General features: G+C 41.3%; 2 protein-coding genes across 4 annotated transcripts in view; one reads left to right on the top strand and one right to left on the bottom strand.

Moving 5' to 3' along the window:
• Positions 1-13: 13 nt before the first annotated feature.
• LOC110535381 (zinc finger protein 354A) lies at positions 14-16,439 on the top strand. The gene is made up of 2 exons (XM_021620355.2): positions 14-636; positions 13,326-16,439. The coding sequence occupies exons 1-2, from the start codon at positions 349-351 to the stop codon at positions 14,964-14,966; spliced, it is 1,929 nt and encodes a 642-aa protein (XP_021476030.2). The 5' UTR covers positions 14-348; the 3' UTR covers positions 14,967-16,439.
• Positions 16,440-18,294: 1,855 nt separating this feature from the next.
• The window catches only part of LOC110516493 (ribosomal protein S6 kinase alpha-3), a 33,751-nt gene continuing 32,541 nt past the window's right edge, over positions 18,295-19,504 (bottom strand). For 2 of the 3 annotated variants that reach the window (XM_036935047.1, XM_036935048.1), the window contains one exon: positions 18,296-19,504. This exon is cut by the window's right edge and continues 246 nt beyond it. The gene's annotated coding sequence lies outside the window, so the exon portion shown is untranslated. The other variant, XM_036935046.1, reaches the window with a different exon arrangement.

Here is a 19,504-nt window from a genome sequence, read left to right as displayed (position 1 = left end):
TGCGACTATTCTGTTACAAAAACATAAGAAGTTGCAACCTTCTAGCTATTTTTGCAATCCATTAATTAGCATTTTAGTACCTGAAAAATATGATTGTACACATATTCACCACTGTTCAAACGGCATAGACAAATAGAGAGAATGTGTAAAGTCCACGTGCGGATATTAATTATTGAAAAACACTGTAGACAGCTTAGCCACAATGCTAACTTGGTTGTTGTTGCTAACAGTTGGCTAGCAAAGAGCACAACAATCTGGGTCAGTGGTGACGACAAAATTAGTAGCTAAAAGGTATATCAAATTTGGCTCTGTTTCATGTGAAAATAACTGGCTAAAGAAAAGCACCAAATGGAAATCCATAGATGCATTGTTAGAGGATGCGCCAATAAATCGGACGCAATTATTCATTACAGTTTACCAGAGGAGCCACAGAGACGTCAACAGTGGCTACAGTTTATTAATGAAAGCAACTCGGGAGAGAATATTCCAGTTGTGTCCCGTTTATGTGGCGACCACTTTACAGAAGAGTGCTTCACAAAACTTGATCTCGGTTTCACCACGAGGTTAATATTAAATCTTGACGCAGTCCCAACGATTTATTCCACTGATAAAACATCGGCGTATCGGCAACACACAGTGAGTATATTTGCGCTAAGAGGCTAGCCTACAACTTTGTAAATCTGTATGTGTTTTATGAAACTTAACTAATGTAACATTGGATCCAACCTAAACTTGTGTAGGCTACTGCATCAAATACAGTATTCTACAGGCTAGTAAGTTAATCAGACAATCTACTATAGGCTAGTAAGAATACTATATGCTAGTAAATTAATCAAATACAGTATATTATAGGCTGGTAAGTTAATTAAAGATTGTATACTATAGGCGAATAAGTTAAAGATGCACTCTCAAATTTTTGTATAATTTCAGCCAGTAGTTTTTAAAGTGGTGCTCATAAGCCAAAATTGGCCCCCGCTTTTTGCATACAACGTCATCCATTTGTGTGATATGTTAAGAATTTTGTAATTTGTATGATATCATATGATTTTTGCCATTAGTGTGATCTGTTACGAATCCAATTAGTGCAATGTGTTACGAATTTGTTGTGCTTAAGATCCCGGAGTGCATCTTTAATCAAGAGAGTATGCTGAAAAGGTTATAGATCTTTTCCATGTACAAGGACCCATGAGCACTAACATGTGAAGTTCAAAGGATCATGTCAAATTGGGTGTCAAATGAAAGATAAGAGTCAATATATATATATATTTTAAATTAAAGGCCCCCACCAGAGAGCAAAGCTGACACTATGTCCACGTAATTCCAGTCCTATAGTGGAAATCGTCTTTTAGGTTCTATCTCCGAAAGAACGACGCATACAGCCAACTTGGCTATGGCTGGTTCTGGAGCTGGATTTGTAATAAGCATGTAGAGAACCACTATCTTGGGCTTTGCCATCTATTGACATCTTCCATAGATTGCCACTGCAAATTCTCCATAGAAAGAATAAGATGAATCTCTGGTAATATAGATAGCCTAACTATTGAACCGTTCGGACTAGACACATTTTTCTACATTGTAATGGGCACAGTGCAACCTTTGGTAGGCTCGTGAGGCCATGGTTCTCACAGCTAGGGGAAGTGAAATGACAAGCTACAATGACTTTGCCCATGATGTACGCCGCAAATTATATGTAACACCTTGAGCGCATCGGACACAATGCATAATCTTTCACGGGTGCCTTTTCATTATTCACTGAACAGAAATAGAAACACAACATATGAAGTGTTGGTCCCATGTTTCATGAGCTGAAATAAAAGTTCCCAGAAATGTTCTATACTCACAAAAAGTGGATTTATCTCAAATTTTGAGCACAAATTTGCTTACATCCCTGTTAGTGAGCATTTCTCCTTTGCCAAGATAATCCATCCACCTGACCGATGTGGAATATCAACAAGCTGATTAAACAGCATGATATTTACGCAGGTGCACCTTGTGCTGGGGACATTAAAAGGCCACTCAAATTTGCAGTTTTGTCACACAACACAATGCCACAGATGTCTCAAGTTTTGAGGGGTGTGCAATTGGTATACTGAGTGCAGGAATGTCCACCAGAGCTGTTGCCAGAGAATGTAATGTTCATTTCTCTACCATAAGCCACCTCCAACATTGTTTTAGAGAATTTGGCAGTACGTCCAACCGGCCTCACAACCGCAGACCATGTGAAACCGCTCCAGCCCAGGACCTCCACATCTGGCTTCTTCACCTGCAGCATCGTCTGAGACCAGCCACACTGACAACTGATGAAACTGTTGGTTTGCACAACCAAAGAATTTCTGCACAAACTGTCAAAAAAATGTTTTAGGGAAGCTCATCTGCATGCTCGTCATCCTCACCAGAGTCTTGACCTGGCTTCGGCATCATAACCGACTTCAGTGGGCAAATGCTCACCTTCGATAGCCACTTGCACGCTGGCGAAGTGTGCTCTTCACTGATGAATTCCGGTTTCAACTATACTCGGGCAGATATCAGACAGCGTGTATGGCGTTGTGTGGGCGATCGGTTTGCTGTGGTCAACGTTGTGAACAGAGTGCCCCATGGTGGGGTTATGGTATGGGCAGACATAAGATATGGACAATGACCACAATTGCATTTTATCAATGGCAATTTAAATGCAAAGAATTACCATGACGAGGTCATGAGGCCCATTGTTCGTGCCATTTATTCGCCGCCATCACCTCATGTTATAGCATGATAATGCACAGCCCCCATCTGTACACAATTCCTTGAAGCTGAAAATGTCCCAGTTCTTCCATGGCCTGCATACTCACTGGACATGTCACCCATGCCATGAAAGCATGTTTGGGATGCTCTGAATCAACTTGTGTGAGGGCGTGTTCCAGTTCCTGCCAATATCCAGAAAATTTGCACAGCCATGGAAGAAGAGTGGGACAATATCCCACAGGCTACAATCAACAGCCTGATCAACTCTATGCGAAGGAGATGTGACTCTGAATGAGGTAAATGGTGGTCACGCCATATACTGACTGTTCTTTTGATCCACACCCTATTTAAAACATTTTTACAGGTATCTGTGACAAACAGATGCATATCTGTATTCCCAGTCATGTGAAATCCATAGATTAGGGCCTAATGCATTTATTTCAATTGATGGATTTCCTTTATAAATCTAAATGACATTTTATTGGTCACATACACATATTTAACAGATGTTATTGTGGTGTAGTGAAATGCTTGTGTTCTTAGCTCCAACAGTGCAGTAATATCTAACAATATACGCATCTTAAAATAACTTTAACTCAGTCAAATCTTTGAAATTGTTGCATGTTGCATTTATATTTTTGTTCAGTGTAGGATAGACACTTGATTTCTAGCTGCATTAGTCATAGCAGTGAAGTGTGGCCAAAACCATTCATCTTGGGGGAACGGGGTTCCAAAATGCATATCACACGCAATTTGACCATTTACCATATATTTTTTAGCCAGACTAGAGCAAAATAAGTGAAACTTTAAATTTCCAATGGATTATGATTAGTTGCTGGTGAAAATGTGGGGGTGCAACCTATTTTAATTTGCTCCATGGCTCAGGCAGCTGTAGCCAGAGACAGAAGGGGAAAAGAGACACCCCATTGACTTTTTTTTGTCTGATTCAATGTAAGTCGATGAGCTAAATAGACCAGACCCAGCTGCTATTGCATTGATGTCTATAGATGGGTTGGCTGACATCGTCACCAAAACAATGTGCGCGCTTCCATGGGGCAGAAGTCAGCCTGTTGTTGTGATTCCGGATGGCCAGATTGCTAGCAAGAATGACAAGAAACTGCCATGTGAGGAATCTTAAGTGGCTCGTTATTGATACCATGTCTTAATTTGAGGTGTTTTGACTGATTTCATGTCAATGTTAATATGTCTAAAATTCTCTAGCTAGCTAACCAACAACTGTAACAATATATTTAAGAGACAAGTGGTCATTGTGCAAATGTATTTATGTTCTCAATTAACATTGGAGACGAAATATAGCTTACATGTTGTCAACAATCGAAGCCAACCTCATCTGTTTTGCCCCATGGTTGTACGCATCGTTTCTGTTGCTAAACAACCAACCTGTCTATGAAAGACCCGGAACTGACCATTTTCTTCAATGGTAAACGACCTGAGTGAACTACACTACATGACCGAAAGAATGTCACTACCTGCTCATCGAACATCTCATTCCAAAATCATGGGCATTAATATTGAGTTGGTCCCCCCTTTGCTGCTATAATAGCCTCCACTCTGTTGGGAAGGCTTTCCACAAGATGTTGGAACATTGCTGCAGGGACTTGCTTCCATTCAACCACAAGAGTGAGGTCGGATGTTGGGCGATTAGGCCTGGCTCAGAGTCGGAGTTCCAATTCATCCCAAAGGTGTTTGATGGGGTTGAGGTCAGGGCTCTGTGCAGGCCAGTCAAGTTCTTCCACATCGATCTCGACAAACCATTTCTGTATGGACCTGGCTTTGTACATGGGGCATTTTCATGCTGAAATAGGGCCTTCCCCAAACTGTTGCCACAAAGTTGGAAGCACAGAATCGTCTAGAATGTAATTGTATGCTGTAGTGCTAAGATTTGCCTTCGCTGGAGCTAAGGGGCCTAGGCCGAAACATGAAAAACAGCCCCAGACCATTATTCCTCTTCTACCAAACTGTACAGTTGGCGCTATGCATTGGGGCAGGTAGCATTCTCCTGGCATCCACCAAACCCAGATTTATCCGTCGGACTGCCAGATGGTGAAGCGTGATTCATCACTCCAGAGAATGAGTTTCCACTGGTCCAATGGCTGCGAGCTTTACACCACTCCAGCCAATGCTAGGTATTGCGCATGGTGATCTTAGGCTTGTGTGTAGCTGCTCGGCCATGGAAACCCATTTCATGAACGTCCCGACGAACAGTTCTTGTGTTGACGTTGCTTCCAGAGGCATTTTGGAACTTGGTAGAGTGTTGCAACCGAGGACAGACAATTTTTACGAGCTTCAGCACTCAGGTACTGTTCTGTAAGCTTGTGTGGCCTACCACTTTGCAGTTGAGCCGTTGTTGCTCCTAGACGTTTCCACTTCACAATAATAGCACTTACAGTTGACCGGGGCAGCTCTAGCAAGGCAGAAATTGGAAAAACTGACTTGTTGGAAAGGTGGCATCCTATGACGGTGCCACGTTGAAAGTCTCTGAGCTCTTCAGTAAGGCATTTTACTGCCAATGTTTGTCTATGGAGATTGCATGACTGTGTGCTCAATTTTATACACCTTTCAGCAACGGGTGTGGCTGAAATAGGCATATCAATTCATTTGAATGGGTGTCCACATATTTTTGTGTATATAGTGTATCTTCATTTATAAACTGGGTGGTTCGAGCCTTGAATGCTGATTGGCTGACAGCCTGGTATATCAGACCGTATATCAGGGGTATGACTATGTATTTTAACTGCTCTAATTATATTGGTAACCAGTTTATAAAATCAATAAGGCACCTTGGGGGTTTGTGGTACATGGCCAATATACCACGGCTAAGGGCTGTGTCCAGGCTTGCGCCGTGCGTAGGAACAGCCTTTAGCCGTGGTATATTGGCCATGTACCACAAACCACCAAGGTGGCTTATTGATATTATAAACTGGTTACCAATGTAATTATACCACACCCACTCCTGCATTTATTGCTCAATTATCCATCATCTTTGCTGTTGCCAAAGGTTATCTATTATATTGCTCAGCTCAGTTGCGACTGAAACTTTGCAGGTGTTTATGATTAAGAAACAATGCCATGCTGGTGGGTGGTACCATTCAAATAAAACCCAGCCCTGAAACGAAACCGAGGCTAAAAATAATTTACACATAATTTCATAGGAAAAGATAAGGCATTGGCATGAATTTGCACGAAGCGTGGAGTTCGGGTTTGTCACTTCAAGCCCAACCTAAGTTGTTGTGCAGCATCCTGGGTAAGCTCTGGCCATCGTCTTTCAGCTAGAAAAGTGGCTTTCTACTAGAGGTCGACCGATTTTTTAAAATGATTTTTCAACGCCGATACCGATTTATTAGAGGACCAAAAAAAACGATACTGATTAATCAGACAATTTTTTACATATATATATTTGTAATAATGACAATTACAACAATACTGAATGAACACTTTTATTTTAACTTAATATAATACATGAATAAAATCAATTTAGTCTCAAATAATGAAACATGTTCAATTTGGTTTAAATAATGCAAAAACAGTGTTGGAGAGGAAAGTAAAAGTGCATTATGTGCCATGTAAAAAAGCTCATATTTAAGTTCCTTTCTCAGAACATGAGAACATATATGAAAGCTGGTGGTTCCTTTTAACATGAGTCTTCAAAATTACCAGGTAAGAAGTTTTAGGTTGTAGTGCAAAAAGCAGAGCTTGTCTGCATATTCCCCTGTCAGTCTGCTCCTCCACTTATCGTAAATGATCCCCACCTCACTGAACACTCTCACTTGGGACTAGAGGTCGACCGATTAATCGGAATGGCCGATTTAATTAGGTCCGATTTCAAGTTTCCATAACAATCGGTAATCGGCATTTCTGGACACCAATCACGGCCGATTACATTGCACTCCACGAGGAGACTGCGTGGCAGGCTGACTACCTGTTATGCGAGTGCAGCAAGGAGCCACGGTAAGGTGCTAGCTAGCATTAAACGGATCTCATAAAAACAATCAATCTTAACATAATCACTAGTTAACTACACATGGTTGATGATATTACTAGTTTATCTAGCTTGTCCTGCATTGCATATAATCGATGCGGTGCCTGTTAATTTATTATTGAATCATAGCCTACTTCACCAAACGGTTATTTAACAAGCGCATTCGCGAAAAAAGCACTGTCGTTGCACCAATGTGCACCTAACCATAAACATCAACGCCTTTCTTAAAATCAATACACAAGTATATATTTTTAAACCTGCATATTTAGTTAATATTGCATGCTAACATGAATTTTTTTTAACTAGGGAAATTGTGTCACTTCTCTTGCGTTCTGTGCAACAGGCTCTATGCAGTCAGGCTCTATGCAGCAGTTTGGGCCGCCTGGCTCGTTGCGAACTGTGTGAAGACCAACTTCGCCAAACGGGATGACTTAACAAAAGCGCATTTGCGAAAAAAGCACAATCGTTGCATGAATATACCTAACCGTAAACATCAATGCCTTTCTTAAAATCAATACACAGAGGTATATTTCTTTAAACCTGCATATTTAGTTAAAAGAAATCCAGGTTAGCAGGCAATATTAAACTAGGGAAATTGTGTCACTTCTCTTGCGTTAATTACACACAGAGTCAGGGTATATGCACCAGGGTGGGCCGTCTGGCTCGTTGCAAACTAATTTGGCAGAATTTTACGTAATTATGACACAACATTGAAGGTTGCGCAATGTAACAGGAATATTTAGACTTATGGATGCCACCTGTTAGATAAAATACGGAACGGTTCCGTATTTCACTGAAAGAATAAACGTTTTGTTTTCGAAATGATAGTTTGACCATATTAATGACTCTGTGTGTAATTATGTTATAATTAAGTCTATGATTTGATATTTGATAGAGCAGTCTGACTGAGCGGTGGTAGGCAGCAGCAGGCTCGTAAGCATTCATTCAAACAGCACTTTTGTGCGTTTGCCAGCAGCTCTTCCCTGTGCTTCAAGCATTGAGCTGTTTATGACTTCAAGCCTATCAACTCCCAAGATTAGGCTGGTGTAACCAATGGGGAATGGCTAGCTAGGTAGCGGGGTGTGCACTAATAGCGTTTCAATCGGTGACGTAACTCGCTCTGAGAACTTGAAGTAGTTGTTCCCCAAGGGTGGCTGTTGTCGAGGAGAGGGACGTAAGCTATACTGTTACACTGGCAATACTAAAGGGCCTATAAGAACATCCAATAGTCAAAGGTATATGAAATACAAATGGTATAGAGAGAAATAGTCCTATAATAACTACAACCTAAAACTACTTACCTGGGAATATTGAAGACTCATGTAAAAAGAAACCACCAGCTTTCATATGTTCTCATGTTCTGAGCAAGGAACTTAGCTTTTTTTTTACATGGCACATGTTGCACTTTTACTTTCTTCTCCAACACTTTGTTTTTGCATTATTTAAACCAAATTGAACATGTTTCATTATTTATTTGAGGCTAAATTGATTTGATTGATGTATTAGATTAAGTCAATTACAACAATACTGAATTAACACTTATTTTGTCATTATTATAAATAAATAAATACATTCAAAGAATTGTCCAATTAATCGGTATTGTTTTTTTTTTTGGTCCTCCAATAATATCCGTATCGGCGTTGAAAAATCAGAATCGGTCGACCTCTACTTGGGACCGAAGAAGGTGGGGGACAGAAACTTCTTTGCCAGTGGAGCAAGTGATTGAAGTCTGTCTTCATTCTGCTGTGGCTCTGGGATTTGGACTCCGTAGTAGGTCAGACTCCTTCAGCCAATCTTTTGTCTTTCTCTAGTGCTGTCCCTGAGGTGAAGGTCTAGCTCTTGTAACGTGGATCCAGGACAGTTTCTTGGAGCACCGCCTTGTCAGACTGTCCAACATGGTTTTCCGTAAAATGTTGATGCCTTGAGTAGAAGAACCCTCCTGCATCAGCTTCAGCACCGACACACTGGGGATGATGCTTGCTGCTGTAGAGCTGATGAAGTGGCTCATCTCCAGTGTCACCTCCTCCATAGGTGCCAGAGTCTCAATTAGGTTAGAGACAATGTCCCACTGTGTCCGTATTCACCTGCATACACATTCAGTGCACGCCTCTGTTCAAACATCCTCTGTAACATGTGTAGTGTTGAGTTCCAGCGAGTTTGAACTTCTTGGATGATGCTGTGTTTGGGAAAGGCCAAAATCTTCCTGAATGGCCCTCAGCCTCTGTTTGGCCAGTGTAGTGGCTTCCTTTCCTCTTTACCATAGCCACTGCCCAAGCCTGAAGCGGGGTTGTTTGGTAAGCATACAGTCCACACTCAAGGTTTCCAAACGGCCAAACAATCAATGCCATCCAGGGATATGGTGCAACAAAAATGTTTATTCTTCTTATATCTAACAAAGAAATGATTATCCAATCAACTTAAAGCATAGATTACTTGATATGGAAAATACATAATATGACCTGTATGTCTGTATGGTCAAAAAACTATACTGCTCCTGCATCTAGCAAGGACTCCCCCGAAGGCCCAACTTCCTGCCTTTATCCTAACACACTTACCACAATACAATGAATGGGCAAGAGGGGGGGCCAAAACTGAGTTACACTAACAACAAATGAATATATCTCAATCAGGTAAATATAAATCATAACGGTACGTACCTAATATTTAATCATGTACATTAATATTTAATATATTTACACAAATGTACATGGAGCTCTGTATGTTCAGTCTTTTATACAAATATGTCCAAATCGGCTCTAACAGCCAGTACAGAGTGGTCAAAGTGAGATGCACAGCTCTTCAACATGAGAATAATGTCTAGCACAGCTCTCTGACTGGATAGTCCATCATTGATTACAAGCTATAGGGTGTGTGCACTGCAGCTGAAGTCTGGAAGATCTGCCAGTCTCATACCTTTCACCATGTTTGCCCCACTGTCTCTGAGGACCAGCACTACACGTCCCTGTGTAGATTTCCCAGTATTCCAACATGGTCAAAAACATCTCTCTGATGTAGTTTCCTGTGTGTGATCCAGTCACAGTCTTGACTTTCAGCACAACCAGCTTTCTTGTCCAAATATTGTCAATGATATGTCCAGTAAGGCTCATCAGGGACTCTGTAGTGCCTGACCAGCAGTCAGTTGTGAATGCCATGTGTGGAGCGTTCACTGGTGCCACCAGATTCTTCACTTTCATCACAACTCTTTTTAATGTGTTTTATCTAGCATTTCTGCGCGGTATAATTTTTCATCTTTGATCCTGTACCGGGGTTCAGCCGCTGAAAACCAACGTCAGACACCACTGTGAATGGCTGGTTGTCCGTATCAATCATCTCAATAATTGCTACATCCATCTTCTTGGCCATTTTGCTTGTTTATTAAACAGTTGTAAGATTGTAGCCTGCGATGTCTGACGTGTCTGTATCCTTTTTCCTTGTGAAGAATTTGCGTTTGCATTTTTCATCATTGCTTCCTTATGGGCTTTTGGATGGGTGTTCCTAAGGTGATTCCTTATGGGCTTTTGGATGGGTGTTCCTAAGGTGATTCCTTATGGGCTTTTGGATGGGTGTTAAGGTGATTCCCCAGGTTAGTGGTATGTTTTGATTTAGCCGTTGCTGACCCCATGCTTACATCTTTATCACAAATAAGACACCTTGCTTTCCCTGGTGCCAATTCAATGTAATAGTCCCACACTGGTTCTCTGCTTTTCTCTGCCATCTGTAAAATTAATATAATTGTACACACACACGCACAGCTCTCTGAAGTGACAAGGATACTGAAGTGTCTGCTAGGAGACACATACTCTCAACTGTTTGAATAATAAAACTAGAATTTAAGTTACCTATGATGAATGTTGAAAACAAAAACTGTAATTTCTATATGCAGGAAATCCTATTTTAATCATGTGCATGGTAATAATTGACTACCAAAGTGTGAGTCATAATTCCCATGACACCTTCCAGCAAAATAAATCTGAAAGGCGGTTAATTCATTCATTTATTCCACAGGATGTTTTTAGATTCACTTCAAATAAGGTCTGTTTCGTTTAGGTTTACAACACCTTGCCAATTTGATAACTGTGTAGATATCCATAGGATAAGGTAACTCTGATTGGCTAAATATAGGCAAATATTTTTTTGTAGAGTGGATTTATGAAAATATGTTGACAAATGTTACCTTATTCTAGCCAGTTTTACATGAGTATCAAAAAGCTGAGGCAGTGTAAGCCTGCACGAAACACAGAACATATTTGAAGTAGATAAAGACATGAACGGTAAAATAACAAAGAAACCCCTTTCAAGTTCAGCCGCAAGTTACTATAGGAATTATGACCCGCCAACCATTTCTCTCTGTACCATCTGTATTTCATTTATCTTTGACTATTGGATGTTCTTATAGGCACTTTAGTATTGCCAGCCTAATCTCTGGAGTTGATAGGCTTGAAGTCATATAAACAGTGCTGTGCTTCAAGCATTGTTAAGAGCTGCTGGCAAATGCAGTAAAGTACTATTTGAATGAATGCTTACGAGTCTGTTGCTGCCTACCACCGCTCAGTCAGACTGCTCTATCAAATCATAGACTTAATTCTAACATAATAAACACACAGAAATAAGAGCATCATTTCGAACCGTTCTGTATTTTATCGAAAGGGTGGCAAACCTAAGTCTAAATATTGCTGTTACATTGCACAACCTTCAATGTTATGTCATTATGTAAAATTCTGGCAAATTAATTAGTCTTTGTTAGGAAGAAATGGTCTTCACACAGTTCTCAATGAGCCAGGCAGCCCAAACTGCGGCATATAACCTGACTCTGCTTGCACTGAACGCAAGAGAAGTAACACAATTTCCCTAGTTAATATTGCCTGCTAACATGAATTTCTTTTAACTAAATATGCAGGTTTAAAAAATATATACTTTGTATTGATTTTAAGAAAGACATTGATGTTTATGGTTAGACACATTTGTGCGACAATTGTTCTTTTTCACGAATGCGCTTTTGTTAAATCATCACCTGTTTGGCGAAGTTGAAGTAAGCTGTGATTCGATGATAAATTAACAGGCCCCTCATTGATTATATGCAACGCAGGACAAGCTAGTTAACTACATATGGATGATGATATTACTAGGTTAACTAGTGATTATGTGAAGATTGATTGATTGTTTTTTATAAGATAAGTTTAATGCTAGCTAGCAACTTACCTTGGCTCCTTGCAGCCACAAGGCTCTTTTGATGCTGCACTCGTGTAACAGGTGGTTAGCCTGCCACGCAGTCTCCTCGTGGATTGCAATGTAATCGGCCATAATCGGCGTCCAAAAAGGCCAATTACCGATTTGTTATGAAAACTTGAAATCGTCCCTAATTAATTGGCCATCCCGATTTAATCGGTCGACCTCTACTTTCTACTGGTGTGGGCTTTAAGGCATATTTACATTTTTCAACCATTTTCCATCACAGATTTTTTTAATAAGCAAAGGCTTTGATTTCTGGTCAAACAGATGTAAAAGAGGTCTTAGAAAACATCTGCAAGAAAAAGTCTTAAAAGGTATTATAAATACATCAAAATACGTTAATATGTTAACGTAAAGACCGTTGCCAACTAATATTAACACTTGCCGAAATGTTGCCTTTTGTAAGTTTAAGAAACATTGCGTTGTGGCTTGAAATTCCATTACCAAAAATCCACATACCGTATCTTTTAAGATATTTTCTCATTTCTCTCCCTCATGAGGAGGAAGGATAGTGAACGTTTACAGAAGTAACAAGTAAAGGTAGGCCTATCAATTAGTTAGTGTTTTTACTGAAATCAATTTTGTTTAGGAATTTTTTTATTGATTAGAACTTGAAATCCGTTATCAAATCAGTAACGGAATTTCAGCAATTGAATTGGCTACAATGGGAAATCGTAGTAGTCACAAACGACAGTTGGGTTCACAAATTTGGACAGTAGAGCACAGTAAAGAAAAGTAGAGTATTGTACAGTACACAAAGCACACTAAATTTGAGTACACTAATGTACTGTACTCTAGAGTGCTGTACTTTGTCTGTACAAACTTGTGAAACATAAACGTCTGTGATTGGTTCAGATTTGGTCTGGTCCAGTCTAAATCTGGAGCAGATATTTGGCAGTTTTGGAAAATGTGGACACACAAAAAACAGAGATTTTACCAAAATGATTTGACCAAACTTGGCATCTTGACAGTTCTTCCAGTAAATGTGTTATTGTAAAAATCAGTGTACTTCTTTAAAAGTAGTCCTTGTGCATAGTTTTATGGCTTGTTAAACTTTTGAAATCAATGGGTTTTTGTGTGGCATACATTTTATGTGAACAATGTAAGTTTCAGCACAATTCTGTTACCATGGAATTGCCCTATAGTAAAGAAGATGGCGGCGCAATGCTATAAACATTTGCCGCCAATTAAGTAGTTCATGTCTTTCACCTTTCCCACTCCACACCACCAACAAATCATATTTTTTGTTCTTATAGTATTTTTTTGTTCTTAAACTTTATGGCCATATAAAATGTGTCTTCCAGGCTTAAACCAAGTGTAGCCCAAACACTGTAACTTAAATTAAATAATGAAACACTTCTTGTCCATCTCACAGGTGTCCGCTGAGAGTGCAAAGGGGACTGGGATGTTGGAAGTAAAAAAGACTGGCATCAAGGAGGAGCCAGTGGACAGGGAGGTGGACTCGCAGGCGAATCGCTCAAACAATTTGTTGGGTTCAATCAAGAAGTCGTTTAGTTCAATCAAAGAGGAAAATGTTGGGCAGGACGCGAGCATTGCAGGGAGCTATGACCAGATTAGAGTGGTGAAAATAGGAGACTCACACACAGGAGAAAGGAAGAAAGAGGGAGGAGAGTATGGGATGGAATACTCACACTCTCACCAAGATGGAGGCTATGATGCCATGGTAACAGAGATTCACAGGGAAGAGAGGATGAAGGGAAAGGGCAGAATGAAAGAATGGATGATGGAGAAAATGAATGTGACGGCGCATGAGGTGGAGGTGTTTGTGATAGAAAACTCAAAACCAGAGGAGGAGGAATGGAGGGAATATGTGTTAGGGGAGGAGGAGGAGGAGGAGGAGGAGGGATGGAGGGAATATGTGTTAGGGGAGGAGAAGGAGGAGGAGGGATGGAGGATAGAGGAGAGGGGAGAGGGCAGAATGGAAGGGATGTGGGTGAAAAAAGGGAGACGGAAAAAGCTCCCGGGGCCGCAGTGGTGGAGATGGGAGCAAGAGAGGAAGAAAACAGAGGAAGATGAGTGGAAGATGATTGCAGAGAGGGCGAGGGAGGAAGAGCGGGAGAGACAGAAAGGTCAGACTGTGGAGGAAGAAGAGAAGAAGCGAAAGAAGAGAGTGGCAGGGTTCTGCTGCCCACAGTGCAGCAACACCTTCCAGTCCCGAAGTGAGTTAATGGAGCACAAGACCGGCTGCTGCAATGATGCAAAATACACCTGCCCAGTGCCACTCTGCCCCAAACACTACACAACTAAGAGGTCCCTGTGGAATCACATCCGCTTCCACCGTGTAAAGGATGACAAGAAGAAGAAGGCGGCCTTGGAGACTATCCAGAAATCCCAGGGAGCCCAGGAGCAGAAGATGAAGGCCTATGATGCTTACCTGAAAGCCCAGAAAGCCCAGAAATCCCAGCGAGCCCAGAAAGCCCAGAAAGCCCAGAAATCCCAGGTAGCCCAGGAGCAGAAGATGAAGGCTTATGATGCTTACCTGACAGCCCAGGTGCAGCAGAATCAATACCAACCCAGCCATAAGAAGAAATTCTTCTGCCCACTCTGCAACATATACTACAGAAACCAAACTAGCCTGGACAAGCACTCTCGTTGTCATACCAGTGTCCACAAGTTGACGTTCCGCTGCTCCTTCTGCTCACTGGAGATCCTGCGAAAGTACACAACTAAAAAGCACTATGACTTGGAACACCCGGGCAGGGTCCCACACTGTGAGGAGTGTGGAAAAACCTTTAACTCGATCGACAGCTTCCTAAAACATCAGGTTAGACACTTGTCCGTGACACCCTACTACTGTTATGAGTGTCGCATCTACCAGCTGACCCAGAGGGGCCTCACTGCCCACCTGAGAAACCACTCTCTCAGACGAAACCAGGAGCAGCTAGACCAGCAGTCTGGGAAACTCAACAAACCTGATAATACAATGAATCATAGTACAGCCCCTCTACACAACAACCCTGCCTCTCTACAAGAACCACACCCATCTCCAAGATAACCACTCCCATCTCCAAGATAACCACTCCCATCTCCAAGAGAACCACTCCCATCTCCAAGAGAACCACTCCCATCTCCAAGAGAACCACGCCCATCTACAAGAGAACCACGCCCATCTACAAGAGAACCACGCCCATCTACAAGAGAACCACGCCCATCTACAAGAGAACCATGCCCATCTACAAGAGAACCACGCCCATCTACAAGAGAACCACGCCCATCTACAAGACACATCAAAGAAGAAGAACTTATAACCATAGAAATGGAATCTCAATCTGTGCTTTAACCCCTCCTCTTTGTCCCATAACCATACCCCTCCCTCTGACATGAAAAACTGACCTGGGAACTTTATCAGTGACTATTTCTGTACAGGAGAACACTGAGACTGGGGTCAAATCCTCTAAATAGAGACATCTAGTACTTGGTTTTTACAGGAGATGAACTGTTTTATCGATACAGAGCGAATAGGAGAAATGACAGTAGTACCAGAATCAACAACCTCTGCATCATCAAAACAGTTGCTCTGTGAGAAGGTGTTAAAGTTCACAGTTAGCCATTATGTAAATGCCAGCTGAAAAGTACCAGTGGCCTGGCTTTGGCCACAGGTGAGAGTAGGCCCCCTGGAGTAGGCCCCCTGGAGCCGGCCCCCTGGAGCCGGCCCAGTGAGACACGGGTACCAGCTCACGTAGATGGAAACTGAAAAGACTGAGCCATATGTACAGTATTTGTTTGTCACTGTTACCTTGAAGGCCAGGTGTCTTTAAAACGTTGTAAGCCCTTTATAAGCCCCATAATATCCTATATGATGTGCATTTATCCTTCTATCCGTAATCTAAGATAGAGAGAATTCAGTTTAATCTATAGAGTTGTCTTACACAACATTAACTGTAATTATCTTTACGTAAAATGGGATAGTCACACATTTATAAAATGTAATTTAGTGTTTCTGAGTTAATGTTGGTGTTGAGATGTATTATTAGACCATTCCTGATCCTTTGAGGTTTAATCCATTTTTCCTTCTGGTTCTGCACTTTTCTCTTTATTTGCACTTGTTTATTTCCTACAGTAGTCCAGGGTGAGTAGTACAGCACTATGGGTAGGTTTAGTGGGTGCAACATAGCCATAGAAATGTTTTGTATAGAACAAATACTTTGTTAAACATATGGGTTGTCTGTCATGGAGGATAGGGTATAGTGTCAACTCTATTACATTTCTATCTGCAACAAGAATGTTTCACCTCACTGAATACACCCCATGTATACAGTAGCAACTCTCTGGTCCTATAGGAAGCCAAGTGAACTTTCTCTGGCCAATAGAGATGAACCCGAATGACACTGTAGCCCTGCCCAACAAGGAGCACTTTGATGTCGACTGGTTCCATTACTGAATGTCTGATGCTTTGTTCTCTACACTATTGACATGCTCTCTGAATAAAAAGCCTTTCTATAGTATTTACTGGTCAGTGAAAAACACAGTCGTGTACTGAAGGCCTGTTTATTATGTTCAATACAAAGTCCTACTGTGACTCCACTGAGATACAAAACCAGAGAGAGGAGACGGTAGCAGCAGGATGGATGGAAGGACACTGTATCTCCACAGGGACAGGGGAAAGAGACTGGGACACAAAAGGCTGGTTTCCCGGACATAGATTGTGCCTAGTCTTGGACCGATTCTCCATTGAAATTGCTTTTAAATCCAGGACGAGGTGCAATCTGTGACCAGGAAGCCGTCCCAAAGAGAGAAGCAATGCATCTCATCTACTCTCAAAACAACATACAAACTGCTCAAACACACAACCTTACAGCTAAACACTTAACAGTCAATCAGAAACTCAAAGACCGTGTGTGTTACAACACATCCAGAAGAGCAGCGGGAGAGAAATTGAAACGGTAGAAGTTCACTATTGATCCAGAATCAGATCATGAGTTCAATAATACCGCTACAAGTCATTGATAGCTACAGTTTTCTTCATTCTATTAGACAGACGGCGCTTTAAAGGGATTGACAAGAAGTCAGCATGTGCCAGCAGGCCCAGACAGTAACATACTGGATTACCTCCACACTGTCATATCATTCCAGACAGTAACATACTGGATTACCTCCACAACTGTCATATCATTCCAGACAGCAACATACTGGATTACCTCCACACTGTCATATCATTCCAGACAGTAACATACTGGATTACCTCCACACTGTCATATCATTCCAGGCAGTAACATACTGGATTACCTCCACACTGTCATATCATTCCAGACAGTAACATACTGGATTACCTCCACACTGTCATATCATTCCAGACAGTAACATACTGGATTACCTCCACACTGTCATATCATTCCAGACAGTAACATACTGGATTACCTCCACACTGTCATATCATTCCAGACAGTAACATACTGGATTACCTCCACACTGTCATATCATTCCAGACAGTAACATACTGGATTACCTCCACACTGTCATATCATTCCAGACAGTAACATACTGGATTACCTCCACACTGTCATATCATTCCAGACAGTAACATACTGGATTACCTCCACACTGTCATATCATTCCAGACAGTAATATACTGGATTACCTCCACACTGTCATATCATTCCAGACAGTAACATACTGGATTACCTCCACACTGTCATATCATTCCAGACAGTAACATACTGGATTACCTCCACACTGTCATATCATTCCAGACAGTAACATACTGGATTACCTCCACACTGTCATATCATTCCAGACAGTAACATACTGGATTACCTCCACAACTGTCATATCATTCCAGACAGCAGGTTAAATTCATTAGAAAATATCATGTCTGTTCCAGCCACATATTTCTACATCCAAGGGCCTCTCCCACCCCCACCTGTGTGCTTACATGACTTAGTTAATGGATTTCTAAAATGCATTGTATTTCATCTCCCAGAACCCTGAGGTGCTGTACTAGTACAGTATTGACAGTTCAGTTCAGTGCCAGACTCAGTCTCTTCACAGCTTCATCCATTCAAATGCTCCTCGGAACCAGGAAATACAGTGTCCTCCGGGATTATTGGGATATCAAACCATGACCATGAGGTTAAAGTGCAGACTGTTGCCTTATTTCGAGGGTATTTTCATCCCTATCGGGTGAACCGTTTAGAACTGACAGTACTTTTTGTATATAGTATTGGGACAAATTCACTTGTGTGTATTAAAGTAGTCGAAGTTAAGTATTTGGTCCCATATTCCTAGCACGCAATGCCTACATCAAGGTTGTGACTCTACACATTTGTTGTAAATAAGAATATAACATGCTAACCTCTCACCATTACAATAACAGGGGAGGTTAGCATTTCTATGCATGCTAACCTCCCCTGCTATTGTAATGGTGAGAGGTTAGCATGTCTTGTGGGTATGATATTTTTGCATCTGTGACTTTCTCACTCATCATTACTCACGATATATTCCTGATTATCTGTGATATTGGTAGCATCCATATTAATGTAGAAGTGTTCAGAAATGTTCTATTCTTATTTACAATCAAAGTCCCTCCAAAATGACCCAATACATTATTTAGCATTAATTTCTATTGGGCACAAAATAATCTGAAACACAACCAAAACAAACAGCAAATGCATCCAACAAGTTTGTAGAGTCACAACCTTGATGTAGGCGTGCTATGAATATGGGACCAAATTACTTAACTTTTGACTGCTTAAAAAATACACACAAGTGAATTTGTCTCAATACAAAAGGGCTATAATTTCTAAACGGTTCACCTGGATAAGGATGAAAATACTCTCAAATGAAAGCTGACAGTCTTCACTTTCACCTCAGTCATTGTTTGATTTTAAATCCAAACTTATTGAGTATAGAGCCAATAGAATACAAAATAATAATTACAGAGGGCACTGTATAAGGCAGCAACATGCACACTGGGCAAGCCACAGACTCGTTGCCCAGCTAACCACCGCTTAACACTGGTCCAGGATAATGTTTACCTTAGTGTCTGTAGAGCTGAGTTGGTGTGGACAGGGTAGGCGGTACCCAGACTGGCCTAACCAAAGCCATGATTGGACCTCAATCCCGTCACTCTGATTGGATGTTGTGGCTGACTGGGAGGAGCTTGTCTCAATATAGGGGGCATCGTCAGTGGTCCCATTTGCTCTCACTCTGATGACATCACTAGTTTTGTCCCTGTAATGACTCGGTCACTAAAGAGGCTACTTAAGGTTTACACACAGAGCTACAGTTATACAGTTCATCATAAATTGGGTCTTAAATGCATATGCAGGTATCTCTCAAATGTTCCCAGAAGTACATACACACATACATCTATATACAGCACATTCATGTTCCTGACACGTGTCTCTTGAGTATCTAGAGGCAACGCTGATTGTACAAAGCAAAGACTGGAGAGACGATACAATGTTAGTGGTCACCACCAGCCCTGGTCCAACAGAGCTACAGGTTGTAGTTCTAGCCCTAACTGGTTCTAAAGCCTGCATACTCTGTATCTCTGGCACCAGGGGGGGAAACCACTGGGTTAGTTCCTAACAG

Source organism: Oncorhynchus mykiss, chromosome 11, assembly GCF_013265735.2.
Source record: "Oncorhynchus mykiss isolate Arlee chromosome 11, USDA_OmykA_1.1, whole genome shotgun sequence".
In the NCBI taxonomy this organism is placed as follows: Eukaryota; Metazoa; Chordata; class Actinopteri; order Salmoniformes; family Salmonidae; genus Oncorhynchus; species Oncorhynchus mykiss.
The sequence above is the reverse complement of the archived record's forward strand: the minus strand, read 5'-3'. Positions and strand labels throughout refer to the sequence as shown.

Bases quoted from the DNA above. Each gene is read 5' to 3' on its own strand.
- LOC110535381 (XM_021620355.2), top strand. From the start codon at position 349: ATGGAAATCCATAGATGCATTGTTAGAGGATGCGCCAATAAATCGGAC. The intron at 637-13,325 runs GTGAGTATATTT...TCCATCTCACAG, and splicing joins CGGCGTATCGGCAACACACA to GTGTCCGCTGAGAGTGCAAA.